Source organism: Bombus vosnesenskii, unplaced genomic scaffold, assembly GCF_011952255.1.
Source record: "Bombus vosnesenskii isolate JDL3184/JDL3185 unplaced genomic scaffold, Bvos_JDL3184-5_v1.1 scf7180000016262, whole genome shotgun sequence".
Taxonomy (NCBI): Eukaryota; Metazoa; Arthropoda; class Insecta; order Hymenoptera; family Apidae; genus Bombus; species Bombus vosnesenskii.
The window spans coordinates 254007-273279 of NW_022884331.1; the positions used below are offsets into that span (position 1 = coordinate 254007).

At 32.1% G+C, this 19273-nt stretch overlaps 3 protein-coding genes across 7 annotated transcripts; 1 reads left to right on the plus strand and 2 right to left on the minus strand.

Annotated features, from left to right (window-relative positions):
• Positions 1 to 3830: 3830 nt before the first annotated feature.
• On the minus strand, positions 3831 to 6738 carry LOC117241928 (transcription factor BTF3 homolog 4-like). The gene is made up of 4 exons (XM_033508213.1): positions 6468 to 6738; positions 5541 to 5912; positions 4758 to 4886; positions 3831 to 4678 (listed from the first exon to the last, which is right to left on the minus strand). Exons 1-3 carry the CDS (start codon positions 6543 to 6545, stop codon positions 4776 to 4778), a joined length of 561 nt encoding a protein of 186 aa, XP_033364104.1. The 5' UTR covers positions 6546 to 6738; the 3' UTR covers positions 3831 to 4678; positions 4758 to 4775.
• Positions 6739 to 7508: 770 nt separating this feature from the next.
• LOC117241925 (uncharacterized protein C2orf42) lies at positions 7509 to 11514 on the minus strand. Of its 3 annotated transcripts, none has more exons than XM_033508203.1 (7): positions 11312 to 11514; positions 10471 to 10859; positions 10068 to 10391; positions 9770 to 9989; positions 9488 to 9693; positions 8492 to 9407; positions 7509 to 8380 (listed from the first exon to the last, which is right to left on the minus strand). In XM_033508203.1, exons 2-7 carry the CDS (start codon positions 10855 to 10857, stop codon positions 8211 to 8213), a joined length of 2223 nt encoding a protein of 740 aa, XP_033364094.1. In that variant the 5' UTR covers positions 10858 to 10859; positions 11312 to 11514; the 3' UTR covers positions 7509 to 8210. The 3 variants fall into 3 exon arrangements, with proteins under 3 accessions (XP_033364094.1, XP_033364095.1, XP_033364097.1); XM_033508204.1 differs by having other exon boundaries at positions 11302 to 11514; XM_033508206.1 differs by lacking the exon at positions 11312 to 11514 and adding an exon at positions 11110 to 11159.
• Positions 11515 to 11972: 458 nt separating this feature from the next.
• Positions 11973 to 18657, plus strand: LOC117241927 (2-aminoethanethiol dioxygenase). 3 transcript variants are annotated; one of them, XM_033508210.1, is made up of 3 exons: positions 11973 to 12276; positions 12469 to 12805; positions 18236 to 18657. In XM_033508210.1, the coding sequence occupies exons 2-3, from the start codon at positions 12506 to 12508 to the stop codon at positions 18626 to 18628; spliced, it is 693 nt and encodes a 230-aa protein (XP_033364101.1). In that variant the 5' UTR covers positions 11973 to 12276; positions 12469 to 12505; the 3' UTR covers positions 18629 to 18657. The 3 variants fall into 3 exon arrangements, with proteins under 3 accessions (XP_033364101.1, XP_033364102.1, XP_033364103.1); XM_033508211.1 differs by having other exon boundaries at positions 12496 to 12805; XM_033508212.1 differs by having other exon boundaries at positions 11973 to 12245.
• Positions 18658 to 19273: the final 616 nt, after the last annotated feature.

Below are 19273 nucleotides of genomic sequence, written 5' to 3' on the forward strand. Positions count from 1 at the left end.
GACATGCCGGCATTTTGTCTGATTTTAATATCACGTCGGTTTAGCGAAAAAATGCAAACGACGCTTTGAAAGAGGAGGAAAAAGTGCGGGGTCGTGACGGTTCCTTTTTATCCGGAAGAGTGGCTTCTCGCGATAGAGGTACTATTAAATTCTCGTTTTTAATCTCGCAGGTGACAATGGCGTGATTATATGTCAAAGGCTGACAATACATATCACCTTGCATTCACCAGAAATGAAAAAAGGAATTAAAATGCAGGGTTTTGTTAAGGTCTTTTTTCACTGAAGCTCGTTCAAAAAATGATCCTTTTTTAATCCTTTTAATCCTCTTTAATTTTCCAGTAATACAATTTATAAAATAGCTTTAAAAAAGTAAAAGAATTTGATATAAAACGTGTAAGGAAAAATTCGATTAATGAATATTGCAATAATTTTAGAGATGCAAGTATTTTTAAAAGTAATATCGTAAAACAAAGCTTAGATGAAAAGTATCAGGCATTTAATTGATAGACGTTCGATTGATATATTGGATTATACTTTTATGGATAATAGATTCTAATCGCAGACTTTGTTCGAGTCTTTTATTTTCTGCGTGTAGATTTCGATTAAAATAAACAATTCGCATGGCAGTCTAATAGAATCCAGATAATAATCTCAAAAATTTCAAATAACGGTTCATATCGACATACATATAATCTTGCAGCTGAAATTCCAGTTCAGTATGGTATTATATGATATAATAGATTCTCTAATACATACATATATTCGATAAAAAATTCCGCTCACACAATGAAAAAATCAATACCGAAATGCCAAATGGATTTAAAACTTCATTTCAATTAGAAATACTTCTTTAATTCTGATAGAAAAATTTCTAGTGAGGTAAATTTTATGTTTTTACGTTAAAGCTATATCATATAACTGTGTATACTATTTCTTGGGTTGTAATATAAATAAGCTCTGTCAAATAAAGGAAAATATTACGTTTAAACGAACTTGCTTATGTAACAACCTAATATTATACATTTTTCCACGTATAATATAATGTTATTATACTCAAATTGCAGAAAATTACAAAGATTAATTTTCTATTGTCAGATAAAATATTGACTTAAAAGTGTAAAATATTACCATTGTTAGCTCTGTCAATCTGTCTAATCAATTTATTTAAATTTTCGAAAGATATAGTTCAAACATTATGTACACTTATCAATCACTATTAATTGGTTTTTTCAAAATAATATCGATAGAACATTATTAATGTCGAAAATTACATTATAATATTGTAAGAAATGAAACCATCGTAGCGTAAAACCATCAATTGCCTATTTGACGGGCAACGTCAACTCTCAACAACGTTCGACATTCAACAAAATCCATAAATCTTATTAAAGTGTCTTCTCCGATGTAAGTCAGTGCGCTTTACTTCAAAATAGAAGGACTTCTGAATTAATATGATATACATAGTAAAAACAAAGCCCTTTAAGAACTACCTCGTCTCAAAAGATATCTCATAAAGCGAAGAACGTATATACAACGATAAAACAAGCTAAACGAATGTCAACGGATACGAAGCGCTGCTTTTTTTGCTGTTATCGGATCGCTGTACTTTTTATTGGCCAACAGAATGGGTTACAGTAAGTAAAAGAAAAAAGTTGCCGATGAAAATATCGCGGTAAGCCAAGGAAAAGCGGAGGAAGTTTTTCTTTAGTAAGACGTAAGCTTCGCGAAGTTTCTGAAAGAAAATATCCGTTAACGAGACATCGGTACAACGTGACCGAAACACATCCTCGAACTTTAAACAATATCTTCACGGAAACCAATGTTACCATTATTCAAGAAAAAAATTGAATGTGACAAAACAAGAGCAGATAATTCTAAAATATTGTTATTGTACCGAAAATCTTAGTATTGTATTATTTTCGAAGAATTATTATTCTGAGATAACGTCTTCCAGTATTTAACTAAACACTAAATAATGACTTTCTAATTTTATAAATTATACATATAATGTTTATGTATATCAAAACGATTTTATCTGTAGTATAATATCCGGATTGCAAAATATTCGGCTAAAATGACACTTTTTAAGGATTTGTAAGATCGCTGAAGCCGAAAATGAGAATTATTATTCACAGAAATAATGCGTAAAAAATTTCAATCAACTTGTTGATGTGCGACATTCTTCTGGATTTTGACGATACCTTTCTTAAAATTTGATGTTCTTAACCTGCTATATGGCTTACTCTTATACATTTGCATCGTGAGTATTGGATTAGGTTTGAGTTATCTTTTATTTTCCGGCCGTCTTAGGGCCGTGATCACGCAGAAAAAGATAAGCAGTAAGTAAAATTGACATTTGGAGCATTGGCATTAACTGTTATCATTTGTTTCGCCGCTTATCGCTTACCATTCTGTATGATCACGATTTTACGTGGATTTATACAGTTAAAAGTGTTAAGAAGACCTTTGTTGGTCAAATACCGTAAGGCCGAATTTTCAAAACCGTTCATTTCCGTGAAAGATAACCATTAAAATAATTATAAAAAAATTATTTTCGACTTTAGCGGCCTAAAATAACCACGAAAAGAGACATTCAGATCAAAAATCTTGCAGCCCGGATACTATACTTTATCCAAGATTTTTATCGCATGGAAATAATACAGTAGTAATTAAATGTTTCCGATCAAAATATAATTTTATTATATCGTTACAAAAAAGTTTCTGAAAATAAAAAAAGCTTTCAGCAGCCATTGTATTTATGTATTTTGTTTTTAAAGAAGAAACTTCGTATAAAATTGATTGAATACTTTATTAAAATCAATTATTTTTTAGTATCAGAATAATTACACAATACATTATTTACTAACAAAGATATATATGATAAAGATCGTCATATTTAATCCTTCAAGCTATTAATAATAAATTCATGTAATTCGTATAAACTGTATTTCAGTTGCACATAATTAACAGATAACAATATTTATAATATGTAATATAAATACAATTAGGTGATATCATTGTATAAAAAGAAATGCACTATAAAGTTCTGCAATATAAATATAATTAAGTGATATCATTGTATAAAAAGAAATGCACTATAAAGTTCTGCAATATTACATAATATACAATCTTGATCTTTTCTAAGATGAAGTTACGAACTTGAGTTTAAAATTCTTAAAGAGTCATGAAATCAGTCAGAACTTATTGTTTTTGATTTGGAATCAAAACGAAAATCTTTCAAATCTGAACCAAATATAACAAAGTATAAATATAAAAAAGATAATATATTGGAATTAGAAGAAATCATAAATCTACTAAATAGATGAATTCGAGTAGATAAAAAAAGAGTACTTGATCAAACCAATTACTACTAGTCAATTTATTCACACTTGTTATCCTGTGTCTAGTAGATATATATCGTTACATTATATTATTATTTAGCATGTAAACCACTTTTACGTTTTGAATAGTAGCTTAAAATAAGAATAACCTTAAATGGTAAATTAATAATCAAAATAATTTTATACTGTGTTTATTTGTTCGTTTGTTTCATAATGAACATCATGCCTATCAAGACATACAAATAGTTGCCAAACAAATGTTACTTCTGCTAAATGATATAAGAAAACTGTACAATAAAAGGAAATCAATATTTTTGTACTTAAGAAATAGTTAGTAAAAATTTAAAAAATGTTATCTCCATTACGTTCTTTTTAATCTGCGTCATAATTGATTAAAAGGAACACTAAATATTTGAAAGAAATGAATATAATTATAGTTACAAACAGTGTGAAATAGAAATTGTTAATGGAAAATGTTAAGAAAAACTGTTACTATACAGAGAGTACTTATATTTTCATAATTACAGTTATTACAGATCTATTCTATGGATGAGAAGATATAAATATCGGCAAAGTACGACTATAGTTATTCAGAGAACATGAATTTTAAGTAGAAAACCGCATTTCCAGCAAATGAATTTATTTCATAGATTACATTACAAAATATTACACCTCATTTTTTCACGCTGGAACACTATTGCAAAAAACTATCCTTATCCATATATCAATTTCGATTAAAATAGAGGTGCATCAGTACTTCGCGCGTCTTTCTTTTTTTTCTACAATGCATATAAACTTCTTTCCCCTATACTGCGAATAGGAAAGCTATTATTATCTCTTGCCGGAATTTCATTTCGCTCTCTAATTATATTTCTATAAATTCTTTGAGTTTACTCTGGACAAGTAAAAACACATTGCGAATACAATGTGAGACAATGAGAAAGATATGATCGTATTATATGATCATAATAAAAATTATAAATTCACGTCGCGTCTCACGTGAATGAATATTCGAATTAAGTGTCAAAAATTCAAACACCATTCGTCATTCGCGCATAATATTAAAAAATATTAATTTAGGGAAAATAAGATCATTTTAGCTGTTTCAAAGCAAAGTCTACCTTTTAGCAAATGCAACAAAGTAAAGAACATTGTCTGTAGAAACTTTTGATTTCTGTAACAGCCTTTTTTATTTCTTGTTAACTGTTACTCATATAGATTATTATAGTGTATGTCAAATATTTATAACGTATGTATAGTGATACTTCGTTTACGCATTGCTTTTGCAACTTGTATTACTCGACTTGTCAATTACAACTGTTGGTTGTATGAAATAGCTGTAAAAGAGAGAAAAGAATCAATTTTATTTTTCTTTAACGACAGTTTAATTCATGTGTGTTCGTACTAGAAAATTACCTTGTTACTGAACACTTTTTAAGCTTCAGGTGTAGCTAAGGGGGCTTCTTTCTTTTCATCAATCGTAACAGCTTCTTTTTTATCACCAGCTGCTTTATCATTTTCATCCACTTCCTTTTTTGGAGCAACCTTAAATGTATGTAATTATATATGTACATTCAACAATAATATAAAAGATCTCCAAATAATAAAAAGCTTTATAATCTTTTCTAACTAAAATGATCTTACAAATAACATAGTACAAATGTCCAAATAAAAAATCTATGAAAACATTGTCAATAGTAAATTTAATTGTATTTTTACACCCTTCGTTTTTGACATGTTTGTAAAGAAACAAAGAAAGAAATATGTTACATTATTATGATACATATACATTATATTTATATATCTATAAATAAATCAAGTGTTATACAAATGAAATGTTTCATGAATTGTTTAGAATAATTTTAGACTAATATTTATATAACTTATATGCAACATTTTAAAAAATCTACAAAATATAAAATATAATTTTAAGACATTAATCCATATGACCTAATTCCTACATTACAACTAAAATTTAACATCAAACTAAGATGTTAGTGAAACATCATGAACTATTATTTTAATCTATATAAGTTTCATATTTTGTAATCCATTAAGAGTAATTTTAGCTACAAATGATACATTGTATCCCTAATAAGATACATGCACTATAATATTCTTCTTGTAGTTTCCTATGTATTACATATCAATTTTAAAGCTTCAAACACATAACAGTTAATATTTAGATTGATTCATTACCTCCTCTTTGCTAGCTTCATCAAAGTTTTCCACTAAATCTGGTACCTCATCATCTTCTTCCAAAGTTGATTTACCAACTGTGCTTCCAGAAACTGTGCTTGCTAGTCGCTTTAACTGTGTAACACCTTCAGGACCCAACTGACTTATTATTCCCGGTAACATGTCAGTTATTTGTTTATTCTCACCATGACCAGTAATGGCAAATGTGTTAGCAGATAAACTAGCTTGAGCTTTTGGATTATTGAAGTGGATGACAGTACCATCATCCTTAATCATATTAACCTCCTCTATACCAGGAATTGTATTCACAGACAACTTTTTTAAACAACTTTGTAATTTCTTATCATCTGTAGCAGCAGTAGCATGAACAACCTAAAAATATATTGAATATAGTTAAATATTAATAGATTGCACGTATATGTATATGTAGATAGATATATTGCTCAGTTAGTAAAATTTCTTTCTTGTATATTCTTATACTCCACTACAGTATATCCATAAAAAATACAAAGATTCAGTTTCTATTGAAATTATAAACATTATGATATTGATAATTCTAGCCTGAATTAATATAAAATGTAAAATTAAAATCGAACTTAAACTTGGAGTATGAGAAAACTACAAAATTAAATCAAATGACATAATAAAAGTAGAAAATGGAAATCAGAAGGATAATATTGTATCTAAGAAACACGTGAAAGTAATTTAGTCAAGCAATTAAAATGCGTCTTGCACGAACTACAAAGCTTTGGTATCGTACAAGAACAGCAATTGGTGATCGTGAGACGAACAACACTTTTCAGAAGTAGGAAAATCATTTAAATGGCACTTGAAATATACACTTTCGTAAACTTTTAAACTCACGACACGCCAACAGTCCTAAGAATTCTGTGAACTCGTGTTAACTTTCGAAATAAATCTATATACCTTCTTCTTGCGTCGGGGTGTTCCCTTACCGCCGATTCGTACTTGAGCTTGAAGCTTCTTCAACTTTTCAGGATTCATATTAACCTGTCTATACGACGATCACAATCCTTAGATTGTTAGTCACCAAGCTTCGACAAGCTACAAGTCTGACGCGAAGTTTTATACGATAAAATGAGCTAAACGTAACCGGCAAGCAGACACGTGCTCTCTGTTCGCCGAAAGGGTCGAGAAAATGGAAGTGTACGCTTCTGTAGCTCTCTACGTCAGAGATAGCTTCCGGCAGGGCAATGCTTCCGTTTGAATCTTAACTCAAAACACTGCACCGATTAATTGTGAATCGTATTGTTCGTACATAAAGCATATACAAGACGATTCGATAAATCGAAATTTCTTGCAAAACATTTTGCTAAGCCAAAAGGCTTTGTTTTATCTACAGTACACCATTTCAACAATAGTTCGTCTGAACATGGAGGTTATGGAAATCATCATGCTACAATATACAATTTCGAAGAAAAAAGACTTTATAAATGATCTTATAATAGAATTTGGAAATGTTATATTATGAAATTTGAAAAAATCGATATAATTTGGTTGAAACAAATTACCAAATAAATGTAACAATGGAAAACTGCCCGAGTTATTTAAGAATTGATCAAATTTATTGTAATGTACGGCGCGAATGTGAACTTCAAAATTAAAAACTGTTAATTATATTTGACATATCGTTTTTCTCAAGCTAATTAATAACTTGTGTCTGCTTACATAAATACGACAGTGCATGAAGATATATGCTACACTGCAAACTACAATTACTTAAAACTTTGTTATTAAAACATTTTTATATTATGTTTTTTAATAACAATTGTTACATGTACATATTAACATATAAAAACAGACTTAAGACAGTTCTACGTTTCAAAGTACTATGAGAATATTTTTGTTATATAATCATATAAATTATATTGTATTGTATATGTTCAACGAAACTCTATAGTTATTTAAAATTTAAAGGACATATTGAAGAAAAAAACTGTAACTACAAATATTTTAGATACATAATTTATTTTAAGATTCAAACAAAGGAAGTTTCGTTAAATAATGTAAATACGTTTTGGCTCTTACATAACAGCATTCGATCTAAAGTATATATTTACAATATATCACATTCTTATACAATAATAATTTAGCACACTGTTGACAATAATAATAACATAATCTTTGCTATATTTACGTCCAATAAATTAATTAACAAATATATTGTATCGTGTATTCATTCAATGCACAGAAGATACTGATTTTGCAATACGATATAATATAATCATTTTCCATATCATGAAAATATGAATCATTTATTCTATAAGAAATCTTTATTTCTCTAATGTTTACCTTTATAAAAGGATACAATAAAATAAGATCAGTCTTTAATTCTTTAAAATTAATTTAGAAACTATTTCCAAACAAAAATTGCTTACAGGTTCTTTAATCACATTTAATCACATGTAAAGTAATAAAAAAGTGTAATGTGATGGAATCACATTGTTTAAAGCATTTTTTTCATTGCCATCTTTTAACAAAAATTTTATATACTAAATTATTTAGTATTCAAAATATAGCAAATTACTTATGAAATGATTTTCAGTTTGTTTTTGTCCAGTGATAACATTTTCTCAAAAGATCTTGTATCTTATTTGATCAATAATAGGAAAGTGAAAATTTGATAATATAAATATAAATATACAAAATTTAATAATTTTTTAGTAGAGCTATTTTCCTCCATCTATGGTTTGTCTCATTTTTTACATGACCAAATTCAAATCTAATTCTAAGTTCACCAATTTTTGATATTGGTAAAATATCTGGTATCCATTCTATCAAAAATGGTGTTGGTTCAACTTGATTTGGAGAAGTATTTCCTGTAAAATAAAATGAAATATTTTTTTATGATGCTAATAGATAATTAATATTTTTTTAAACATTTAGTAATTTGTAAACTATATTTTTTTATACATATATTTAATACTTACCAACTTTCAAATACGTTTTTAATTCTAAGGGTTTAATTAATGCGTTATTATTGGTTTTTTTGTATCGGTCTATTTCCGTTTCTTCTCTTTTATACAATTCATATGTACCATCCGCGTTTTGAACAAAACTTCTTGTGATTTCCAAAGGTATTAGAGGTGTCTCAAAAATACTTTTGACATGTAAAATATTAGTAATTTGCCACGTATATTTGGTAAATGTACCTAACGGTACACCGTCTTTTCTAACAAATGCCGTTGTTGAATTTGGCAAACGTTTCTTTTTGCCACCACATGATATTCTTTCTCGTAAACAATCAAAAAATATTTGTGGTACATGAAATACTAAGGGATCTGGTTTTCCATCAAATTGAAAATGCATAGTTTGATTTATTCTTTCTGTTATCGATGCAAGCCATTTGATGAAAGGTAAATTTATATTAGCTTCGTCCAAATCTTCGCAAGGATTTTGATACTTCTTAACAATATGTAATTTTGTTTTAGCTTTTCTTGGTTCTATTGAACTTAAATTATTCAGACTTGTGGTGTTTGTGCTTGTTGGTTTGTCATCTCTTTTTCGCTTTGTTGAAATTGGCTGTGTTATACTATTACTTTCCGTATTTGATATACTGCCAGTATCATATTGTATTAACATGTTTTTATCTACTATTTTTACACCAGTAGTATTTGAAACAGTATTAGTATCAATTATTTTCATGTTATTTACATCTAAAATAGCATTTGTATCAAGAACTTTCAATGTTCCAGTATTTAATATCTTTATATTATCATTTAATATATATTGGCTATTATTAAGCACATTATATTTAGAATCCATGCTTGTCTGATCATCCATTATCTTAACGGTATTTCCACCAAGTTGTACACCATTTTCATTAATTACTTCTAAATTATTCACCTAAATTTCAAAACAATTTTAATATTTTAATTCGTCTTCCTATGTTATATAAGCAAGCAAGTAATGTAATAAAATCTTACTTGTGATACCATATTATTATCTTCTAATAAGGTACGATCACATTCTACTCCAATATTTTCAACAATACTATGTGGTAGAATTGTAGACTCTAAATTCATTGAATCCAAATCTAATCTATTTCCATCTAAGCTCTGAACTGTTAAAGTATCATCTCGAAATATTAAAAGATGTGTATCTGTATCATCCGTTGTTAAACCATCAAGATCTATTTTAGATATAGTTTGTAATATAAATATCTTGTTATACTAAGTTCAGACTATGAATAATAGAAATCTTCTTACCAATGCCTACTATTTTATCTTGTTCATCATTTTGTAACACTGTTGTTAGTGGTTTCGATACACTTAAATCATTCTGATCTAAGTTAATATAATAACTAAATTCTTCTGATAATTTTGTATCGCTAGCAAATGCACAAATACAAGCATAAAAATGTACACAACGCTTATTCTGAGAAGACTGTGCTACATCTGGTTTGTCTCCTGTTGTTTTCCCTATGCCCTAAATTAATTATTGGTACTGTGAATAATATTCTTAGTTATAAATAATACAAGTTTAACTTGTTTTACTGATACTTACTTTAAATGTGGAACAAGAACAAAAATAACGATGTTCAATTCTATCTTTCAATTTTGTAACAAAGAGAGAAAAATGAAGGTACCCTAATGGATGTTTTGGTGAAGCTTTGCATTTGACTGCCATTATATTTTTGGATACTCGTTGTACTAAAGGTCCTGAAGTTTCAGTAGCAAGTAACCAAATTTCTTGTTTCATTTCATTATTTACATTTAAAGATGATAGAATAGAGTTCCTTAAAGTTAATGGCTGTGCCTCTGCATAGCATCTTAAGGCAGCCTGTATATGTTGACATGCAGAGACAGGCGTATCGGACGAATTCTTTTCCTATAAGAGAAGGACATTAAAGTTTTATTAATATTAAACTAACTATTATTATTAACAATTATATTATTTTGAAACTTACATGACATTTAAGAACACTAGTATCAAAACTTCTTTCACAACTATCAACAAAACATAATGCAGTGGATTGTGAAATTAGTGTTATCATTTCATTAGAAATTGTGGCATTTATCAGTGGTAATTGAACAAATCCACGATAGTCTGGGCCTTTATCACGTACTCTAACAGAAAAAACTTGAGCAGTTGTGCCCGTAATAAGCTTACATGCTTCTGTTGATAGTTTCCTTTTTTCACCAGGTTCCTTAAATACAGCATCACAATATTTGTTTTTACAACACAAACCACGAGATCCATTATAAGTTCCACATTTTGGGCATTTACGAATTCCACGTAATGTAGCTTTACCTAAGTCAGATAGTAACTTCCTCAAACGCTCCTCATTAGACATAGCTAAAAAATGTTATATTTGATTAGTAATATATAGAATCACCTTATCAAATAATAAAATATATTTTCAGAATAGATTTGGTTATTTAATTTTAGATATTATTTTGTTAAAATGCTATATTGTTGTAATTTTTAATAATAATATCAATTGTTATATAAATATAATGTGAATTAGATCTGTTTTTGAGCTTCATATTTATATATTCTAAAAATACTGCTATAAACACTTGACATTATGATTGTTAATACAAACCTCTATAATATACAATATGCAGAGATCATTGAATAAAAGAAATAAATAGCATTTATATTTTTAGATTATGAAAAGCTAATTAAAAAAATATTAAATTAAGGGAACATTTTTACCAAACACTCAAGCTCTGTTTTACATGACACATTTTGCTAATTCTAATTGGTACAGAAATTAAAGGCATTAAACTTTTACCTGCTCCTACCTTTTACAACAGAATTAATGTTTATAATAGGAGAAAAATGTTATGTACTAATAATTATAGTATAGAAAATTTTGCTTCCGATAGTAAATAAATAAAGCTCATCTCAATGCTAAATTACTAGCATTTACGATAGAGGGCATTACTCTCTCTACAACATTAACCCAAATTCACAGAATCAAATAATTTTCCAATTATTCTTAATTCGTAACATTACTATAAAATAAAAATAGTTCATATTTATTAAAATGTTGTAATATTTGTTATGTCGTACAAACTTAAATTATTTATAATAATTGCAAAACTTTATTATTTTTCTGATAATTAAAATATTCTCACACTTTCATCTTTCTATTATTTCATTAAATATATGCGTAGATATAATTAAAAAATACCATTCCTCCTAAAATTATATCTCAGAAAACATTTTTATAGCTATGTTTTTTTAAACATTTAAAAGTTATATTTTCTTTATTTATTTATTTATTGCGGTAAAAAATTAGTTAACTACATAAACTATCTTATTCAAATATTCAAATAAATTTTTATATATTAATATTCATTCGTATTATCTCTGATATTACACATTCAATGTAAAAACAAAATAAAAAAATCACTTAAGTAGTGCTTTAAACTTCGGAACTTCACTCATATTCATGTTTACAATGTCATCTGTATTGGTATTAAGTCACATAGCCATGTTTAGCAAAATTTTGTATCAAACGTAAAGCATCTGTAGGGACCAGTTTAATTAAAGAATAATCAGTTAATAACGTGTATTATTCTTTAAAAAGTGGTAGAGACGTATTAATTGAAAAACTATAGAACATATGATAAAACATAAAAATACACAATTTATTTAACTTGTAAATATGAAACAACTTTTAACAACATCGACTAACCTAATTTAACGAAGTTTTAAAAGAAAAGATTGAACGTAAGTAATATTTGTGTGCAAACATTGAATGGCATTTACTAAAATATTTACTTGATTTAAGCGCTTGGCATGTTTTTTTTGTAGTAAACTTTCAATGTTAGAATTATTAAGGTTACGCGTTACTAATTTTTAACAAAATCTTGAAATTACATTTTATATCTATATTTATATCTTAAGATTTTTTAAGTGTGTTACTGATATATTAATATGATTTGTACAAAAGGTGAATTCATAGAAATTGTGTTATAAAGTAAGTAAATATGACAGCGGCAATTAAAACATTATGGAAGCAAGCATTAAATACGTTTGAAGAACGGAGTAATGTCGGATTTAAGCTTTGTCAAAAGAACTTTGACAAATTGCGGTACTTGATGAACAAGATTACAGCCGAAGATGTAAATTTAAATAAACAGATCTTGGATTTTATTCAAGTACAGCATGCTCCGATGTGGGTAATTGATATATTTGAAAATAAAGACTTTGCTATTTCAATTTTTATATTGAAACATGGATTTACAATGCCAATACATGATCATCCTGGAATGCATGGGTTTTTAAAGGTATGATGTAAATATAATTTTAGTCATATATATTGTATCATAATCAATAATATATATTATTAATAATTATATATATATATGTCGGAGATGAAAGAACACCGGAGCCTTTGGAATTTTGGATAATCCCGCAACATTGTAACCTAGAGTCTACTATAGCTGTAATTGAACAATTGTAGTTATTCAATCCGATTGTAATTGTTCGAGAGTTGTGATAATGAGCTTGGGCTCAAGGCGACAGTCAGTCGCCGAACGTAGCCGCGGTCATGGGATGAACGCTTTGTCTAACAAAGGTTTTTTTTTTTTTTTTTCTTTTTATTTATTTGTTGAAATTACAATCAATTCTCGCGTTGAGAATTTTCAGTAATTTTTCTGGCATGGCGCATGGCCGTTTATTTACAATAAGTTAATACTTATTATAGATAGGTATAATTTATAAGTATTATAAGTAAGTGTACATGCTTAATTTGGATAACTAAATGAATCTAGCGTTTAGGTCTAGCGGGTAGTGCCTCTTCAGCCTGCGAATCTGGTCCATCGTGTCAAGTAGTCCAGTAATTAGGGGGTTTCGGTGTTTGTTGACTCTTTTGCTATATCTGTCACTGTATTTTGCTATTTCCTCTTTGACTGTGGGTATCTTGAGGTCGCGATGGATGATTTCATTGGTAACATACCAAGGTGCGTCTATTAAGGATCTTAGCGTTTTTGATTGGAAGCGTTGTAGTATTTCGATGTTGGAGTTACTTGGTGTTCCCCATAGTTGGATTCCGTAGGTCCAGACAGGTTTTATTACGGTCTTGTAGAGGGTAATTTTATTCTGTATATTTAGTTTGGAGCGTCGGCCCGTGAGCCAATAGAGTTTTTTTAGTTTGTCCTTTAGTTGCTTCCTTTTATCTGAGATGTGTGTCTTCCACGTTAGTCTCCTGTCCAGGTATCGGACTGTGTCCCTGCTAGGAACTGTTGCATTGTTGATGGTGACCTGGAGGCAGGTTTGTTTTCGGAGTGTGAAGGTTACATGTGAGGATTTCTTTTCGTTGACTTTGAAGCCCCATTTGTGAAACCACTTTTCCATGGAGTCGAGACTTCGCTGGAGAGTGGATGAGGCTATTACCGGGTCTGCGTGGGAAGCTAATAGCGCTGTGTCGTCTGCAAATGTCGCTATTGTTATATCGTTTGATATAGGTAGGTCGGCAGTGTAGATGGAGTACAGTAGGGGTCCGAGGACACTACCTTGGGGTATGCCGGCTTCTATTGGGAATGTTGCGGAAGTGGCGTCTAGGTATTTAACCATGAATTGTCTATTGGTTAGGTAAGATTTTAGGATGGAGTAGTAGGGGTGGGGTAGGATCTTTTTAAGTTTGTATAGTAGCCCTTCATGCCATACTTTATCGAATGCCTGTTGGATGTCTAGGAAAACCGCTGAGCAATATTTTTTCTTTTCGAGTGTTTGGCTGATCGTATGAGTTAAGCGGTGGATTTGCTCTACTGTAGAATGATGTTTTCGGAAGCCGAATTGGTGATCTGGGAGTGTTTTCAAGTTCTCTAGGATTGGAAGGAGTCGGTTCGTGAGCATCTTCTCGAATAGTTTGGACAGGGTAGGTAAAAGACTGATTGGGCGATAGGAGCTGGTTTCGTATATCGGTTTACCGGGTTTAGGGATGATGGTAATCAATGAGATTTTCCAGGCCTTAGGGTAGTGTTCAAAGCGAAGGATAGCATTAAAAATCGATGTGATGAGTGCTATCCCTTTTATGGGAAGTTCCTTGATTGCTCTATTGCCTATTAGGTCGTGTCCTGCTGCTTTCTTGGGGTTTAGGCGACTGATTGTTTCTATAGTCTCAGCAGAGGAGAAGGGTTCGATAGGAGGGGACATTTGGAAGGGGGTGTGCAGGTATTCAGTAACGTCCGCGGCGGCTTGGGGGGAATGGGGTTTGAATACTTTTGACAGGTGTTTTGCAAACAGGTCGGCTTTTTCTATAGGGCTTCGCGCCCGTCCACCTTGCGGACGGCGGATAGGTGGGATTATTTGTGGGGGGCGTGTGAGTTTCCTGGAGGCCTTCCATAGTGAGTAGTTGGCGTCGGCTGTGGGGGATAAGCTGGCGAGGTATTTATGGAAACAGTCGTTTTTATAGTTTCTTAAGGTTCTGGATAGCTTTCTAGTTGCGTTGTTAAGTTTGCGTTTGTCCTCCGGTGTTCTATGGGTCTGCCATACTCTTCTTAGTCTACGTTTTTCTGCTATTTTTTTTAGTATGTATTGGGGATATTCTTGTTTGCTGTTAGATGGCTTTGTCGGTGTGGAGAGGCGGATTGCGTTTATTATACTCGTGTTTAAGTATTCCGTGGCTGCTTCGATTTCTTCCTTTGTTTTTAGTGGTGTTAAGGCTGAAGTTGAGTGTGTAAAGACTTCTCTAAAGAGCTGCCAGTTGGTGTGTTGGCTGTGAATGGAGCCATTAGGTGTATTCTCGATGATTGTTGAACTGACTGTTGCTATCACGGGAGAATGATCAGAGAAGAGATCAGCCGAGGAGTTGATCTGGACGTGTCTTGATGAGATATTTTTAGTTACGAAGAAGTCGAGAAGGTCGGGTATTTTGTTGGTGTCAGTGGGCCAGTATGTAGGTTCGTATGTGGTGAGGTAGTTGAGGTTGTTGTTTATTATGTTGTTTAAGAGGTTTTTGCCTCTTGCTGTGACCAGTCTGCTGCCTCATTGGATGTGCTTGGCGTTATAGTCTCCTCCAACTATGAATCTATTGCCCAGGGTGTCCAGGAAGTTATCAAAGTCTTCTTTGGCGATGGAGTGTCTGGGGGGCAGTATACTGCTGAGGTGGTGATTGTGCCATGACAGTCTTCTATTGCTACGTTTGTTGCTTGGAGGTAGTCTTTCTGGAATGATGGAAGTTCGTAGTGCTTAATACTTGCTTTGATTATTATTCCGGTGCCACCGTGGGCCTTTCCGCTGGGGTGTTGGGTATGGTAAAATTTGTAACCATTTATTTTTAGATAGTTCTTGTCGGTGAAGTGGGTTTCCGATACGAGCATTACGTCGATTTGCTGGTGTTTTAGGAAGAGTTCTAGTTCAAGTTTGTGTTGCGCTAGACCGTTGGCGTTCCAAAGTGCTATGCGCCTTGGTTTTATTTTGCGTCGGGGCGTATTAATTTATCCACGATGAGTGTTAGTAGCGATAGCAAGTTATTTATTTGCTCTGATTGTTTCTCTATTAGCTTTTCAAGCCTAGAGAAGTTGTCTGTGTTAGGTGGGTTGGGGACACTGTTTTGGGAAAGATTCCTTTGGCTATTCGGGTTATTTTGGATGCCTTGTACTGCTTGGGCATAGGAGGTTGAGGTGGTGATGAATTTGGTAGGACTGGGTGTTTGGTTGGTTGAGGGGGTTGGGGTAGTCGTGAATTTCGGCGGGCTGGGTGTTTGGTTGGATACCTCTTTTGCTCTGAGTTTAGGGTACCTGTTTGTGTATAGTGTTTTATAGGCTGAGCAGCCTTTGTAGTTGGCAGGATGGTCCCCTTGACAGTGGATGCATTTCGCTGGGGTTTCCGGTGATTTGGCACACTGGTCAGTGGAGTGAGTGCCTGCACATTTAACGCAGCGGAAAGTATAGTTGCAGTATTTCTGCGTATGACCGTACCTTTGGCACCTTTTGCATTGCACTATTTCTTTTTTCACAAGCGGTGGTTCGAATTTTACTATCGCGTTCATTAGGCGACTGATATTGTAGATTTCCTTATTGTTCGGCTTTTGTTTTATGTCTAGGAAGAATAAGGATAACGGGTCTTTCGAGACTCTATGCCTTACATTACTTACGTTGATGACTTCGTGGCCGAGTTTTGAGAGTTCGTGTTTGAGTTCGTCTATGTCTGCTGAGTGGTGGATGTTTCGTAGGGCCACCCGGAAGGGCCTTTCCTGTTTGAGTTGGTAAGTGTGGAAGTTGGCGTTCAGGGTCCTAAGTATCTTGGTGAGTTTTCTGTAAGCTTCTGGGTTCGTCGGCAGTATTTTTACTTTATTGTTATTTATCTTTAGGTTATAATCCTCCTTGGAGATATCTCTCTCTAAGGACTTGATCATTGTCTGTATGTCGATGACGTCGTCCACAAATATTGGTGGGGGAGGGGGGATTCTCTGTGAGTGTTGGTTTGGTGGCGGTTCTACGATTTCCATGGCGTCGTTTGAGGATTCCAATACTGCGAACCTGTTGTGAGTGTTTATTTGTATTATTGTTTCTATTTTCCGTTTCTTGGTAGTATTAGCGTCGTTGGTGCGGAGAGTTCTGCTACACTTCTGCCACGGGGGAGGTAGCGCGGGGTAGTTACGAGTCTGCTCCGGAGAGCCTGGTCGCGATTGCTGGGCCATCATCCAGCTAGTTAATTCGGAATGAATAACTAGTCGTGAGGCTATGAGGCTAGTATTCGGGTTGGGGTTAGGTGCGTGGGATTTTCTTCTCCCTAAAGGGTAGGGGACACTTGGCTGTGTTCACTTTCGACGGTTGGGCGACACGTGTTGTTTTCGGACTACGCTGGGCACTAGAGACACGTCTGCACGCTTCGGCACTCCACAGCGAACTGTCTAACAAAGGTATGGAGTAATTCTATAGCTCTCCTTAAAAGAAATATTCGTGGCAACACGCGACAATAAACATTCCAACGGTTTCTGTCCCGTGGCTCGCCACACGCAGACCCTATTCTTCGAGTAAGATGATTGCCAGATATCGATGCGTCTCCGCAGTGCATGTTCGGCTAGCTCGAGGGCCCGTTATAAATCTTAAGATTTAGTCAACTGAAGTCCTCCAAACAGACAAACAGTCTTTGTCCCAACTACGGGAAAATAGGGGAGACCTATTTTTCAACGAGCGGCGTCTCCCACTAGCAACTTTCCCTCGAGGGCGGCTAGCATCTTTTTCTAACCACCGATATGGAGATTGACCAATTAGCAGCAACGCCAATTTCCCTTACTTTCTGAACGAAGGCTTTTCTCGACGAATCCGATGATCTCGTATCCTTAGACACACCCCATTATAGTTTTCCTCTGTGGCATCATCGGGACGGGAAAGGCATTCTCGCTCGCGATCTCATTGATGAAAGGAGTAACCCTTTACGACCAGTGAATATTACGCGTCCGACTTAGATTTTGTGAGTACGTTCATCTATCATCCCGTCGACCGCGGATTCGTTATTGAACCTAGGATCATTGTCATTAGTTTCTCGAGTACCTAACTACCACGGTTACTTGTCCGGCTCTATAATAATCGTATTGGCACTAGTCAATGTCTTCTCTATTGCATAACGACAACGTGTAACCCAAACGAAGATTCGTTTCACGCCCCTAACCCTAATTCTAATGTAAACCCGACATATATATATATTAATTTTTGATTTTATTTTAAAACTATATAGGATTAAAATCTTTACTATACTTTAAAATGTAGGTAATTAGTGGTGTAGTCGAAGTAAACAATTATACTCTGAAGCCAAATGAGGATCATACAATCAGATTAAACAAAGAAGTAATGGCATATAGACATAAACAAATATCATTACACAGCAATTCACCTGCTTGTACTCTTACACCAAGAGACAAAAATTTACATGAAATTACATGTATTGAAGGACCCGCTGCATTTTTGGATATACTTAGTCCTCCATATGATGTAGATGATTCTGGAAAAGGTTTGAGACCATGTACGTTTTTTAAAACTGTTAGTAGTTCCAAGCTATGTACAGATTCAGATATAGTGGAAGAAGTAAAATTGGTGGTTATTGAAGGTCCACCAGATTTCTATTCTGGAAGCCTTAAATACACAGGACCACCTTTAATGTGACCTGAAGTATCAAAAAATATTTCTTGTTCTGTTTGTTAAAAAGTTTTGCATTTTATTGAATTGATTTACATTTGTAATTATATTACAAATTTTTAAGAATATTTAAATTCTAATTGAATGTATAATATTGGTGTTTAATTCTTGTACCTTTTTGCAGATATATAAGTTTATGAATACATATATATTGATTAGATAAGCTCCATATATAAAAGTGATATAAAAATTTTATACTTTGTAATATTAGTTTGTATTGGATATAGTTTATCTTTATTTATTACGGATTTTGGACTGAAATTGAATATAATTTGTAACCTGTAACTCTTTGCATTTTTATTGATTTTTTGTATACAAAAATGTTATTTGTATAAAAATCACGAATGTGAAATGATTACATTATATTTACTATTTCGTTGATACATAGAATAAGGATGTAAACAAAGAATGTATTATAATACACTTTACATGTAATGCATGATAAACAAAGGCATATGATAATTATTGAATAAAAACAAAAATTTTAATTGTATAAAAAATACTTACTTATATTACATAATATTTAAGAAATAGGTTTATCACATCTATTGTAAAAAGATATGCATTGTATTTTGATGTATATGTTATAATCCTTTTAGTTTAACTGTCTAC

Coding starts and splice junctions, on each gene's coding strand:
- LOC117241928 (XM_033508213.1), bottom strand. CDS start 6,545: ATGAATCCTGAAAAGTTGAAGAAGCTTCAAGCTCAAGTACGAATCGGC. Junction 5,913..6,467: donor CACCCCGACGCAAGAAGAAG/GTATATAGATTT, acceptor ATATATTTTTAG/GTTGTTCATGCTACTGCTGC. Junction 4,887..5,540: donor ATGAAGCTAGCAAAGAGGAG/GTAATGAATCAA, acceptor CATACATTTAAG/GTTGCTCCAAAAAAGGAAGT.
- LOC117241925 (XM_033508203.1), bottom strand. CDS start 10,857: ATGTCTAATGAGGAGCGTTTGAGGAAGTTACTATCTGACTTAGGTAAA. Junction 10,392..10,470: donor CTAGTGTTCTTAAATGTCAT/GTAAGTTTCAAA, acceptor CTTCTCTTATAG/GAAAAGAATTCGTCCGATAC. Junction 8,381..8,491: donor AAAAACGTATTTGAAAGTTG/GTAAGTATTAAA, acceptor TTTATTTTACAG/GAAATACTTCTCCAAATCAA.
- LOC117241927 (XM_033508210.1), top strand. CDS start 12,506: ATGACAGCGGCAATTAAAACATTATGGAAGCAAGCATTAAATACGTTT. Junction 12,806..18,235: donor GAATGCATGGGTTTTTAAAG/GTATGATGTAAA, acceptor TTTAAAATGTAG/GTAATTAGTGGTGTAGTCGA.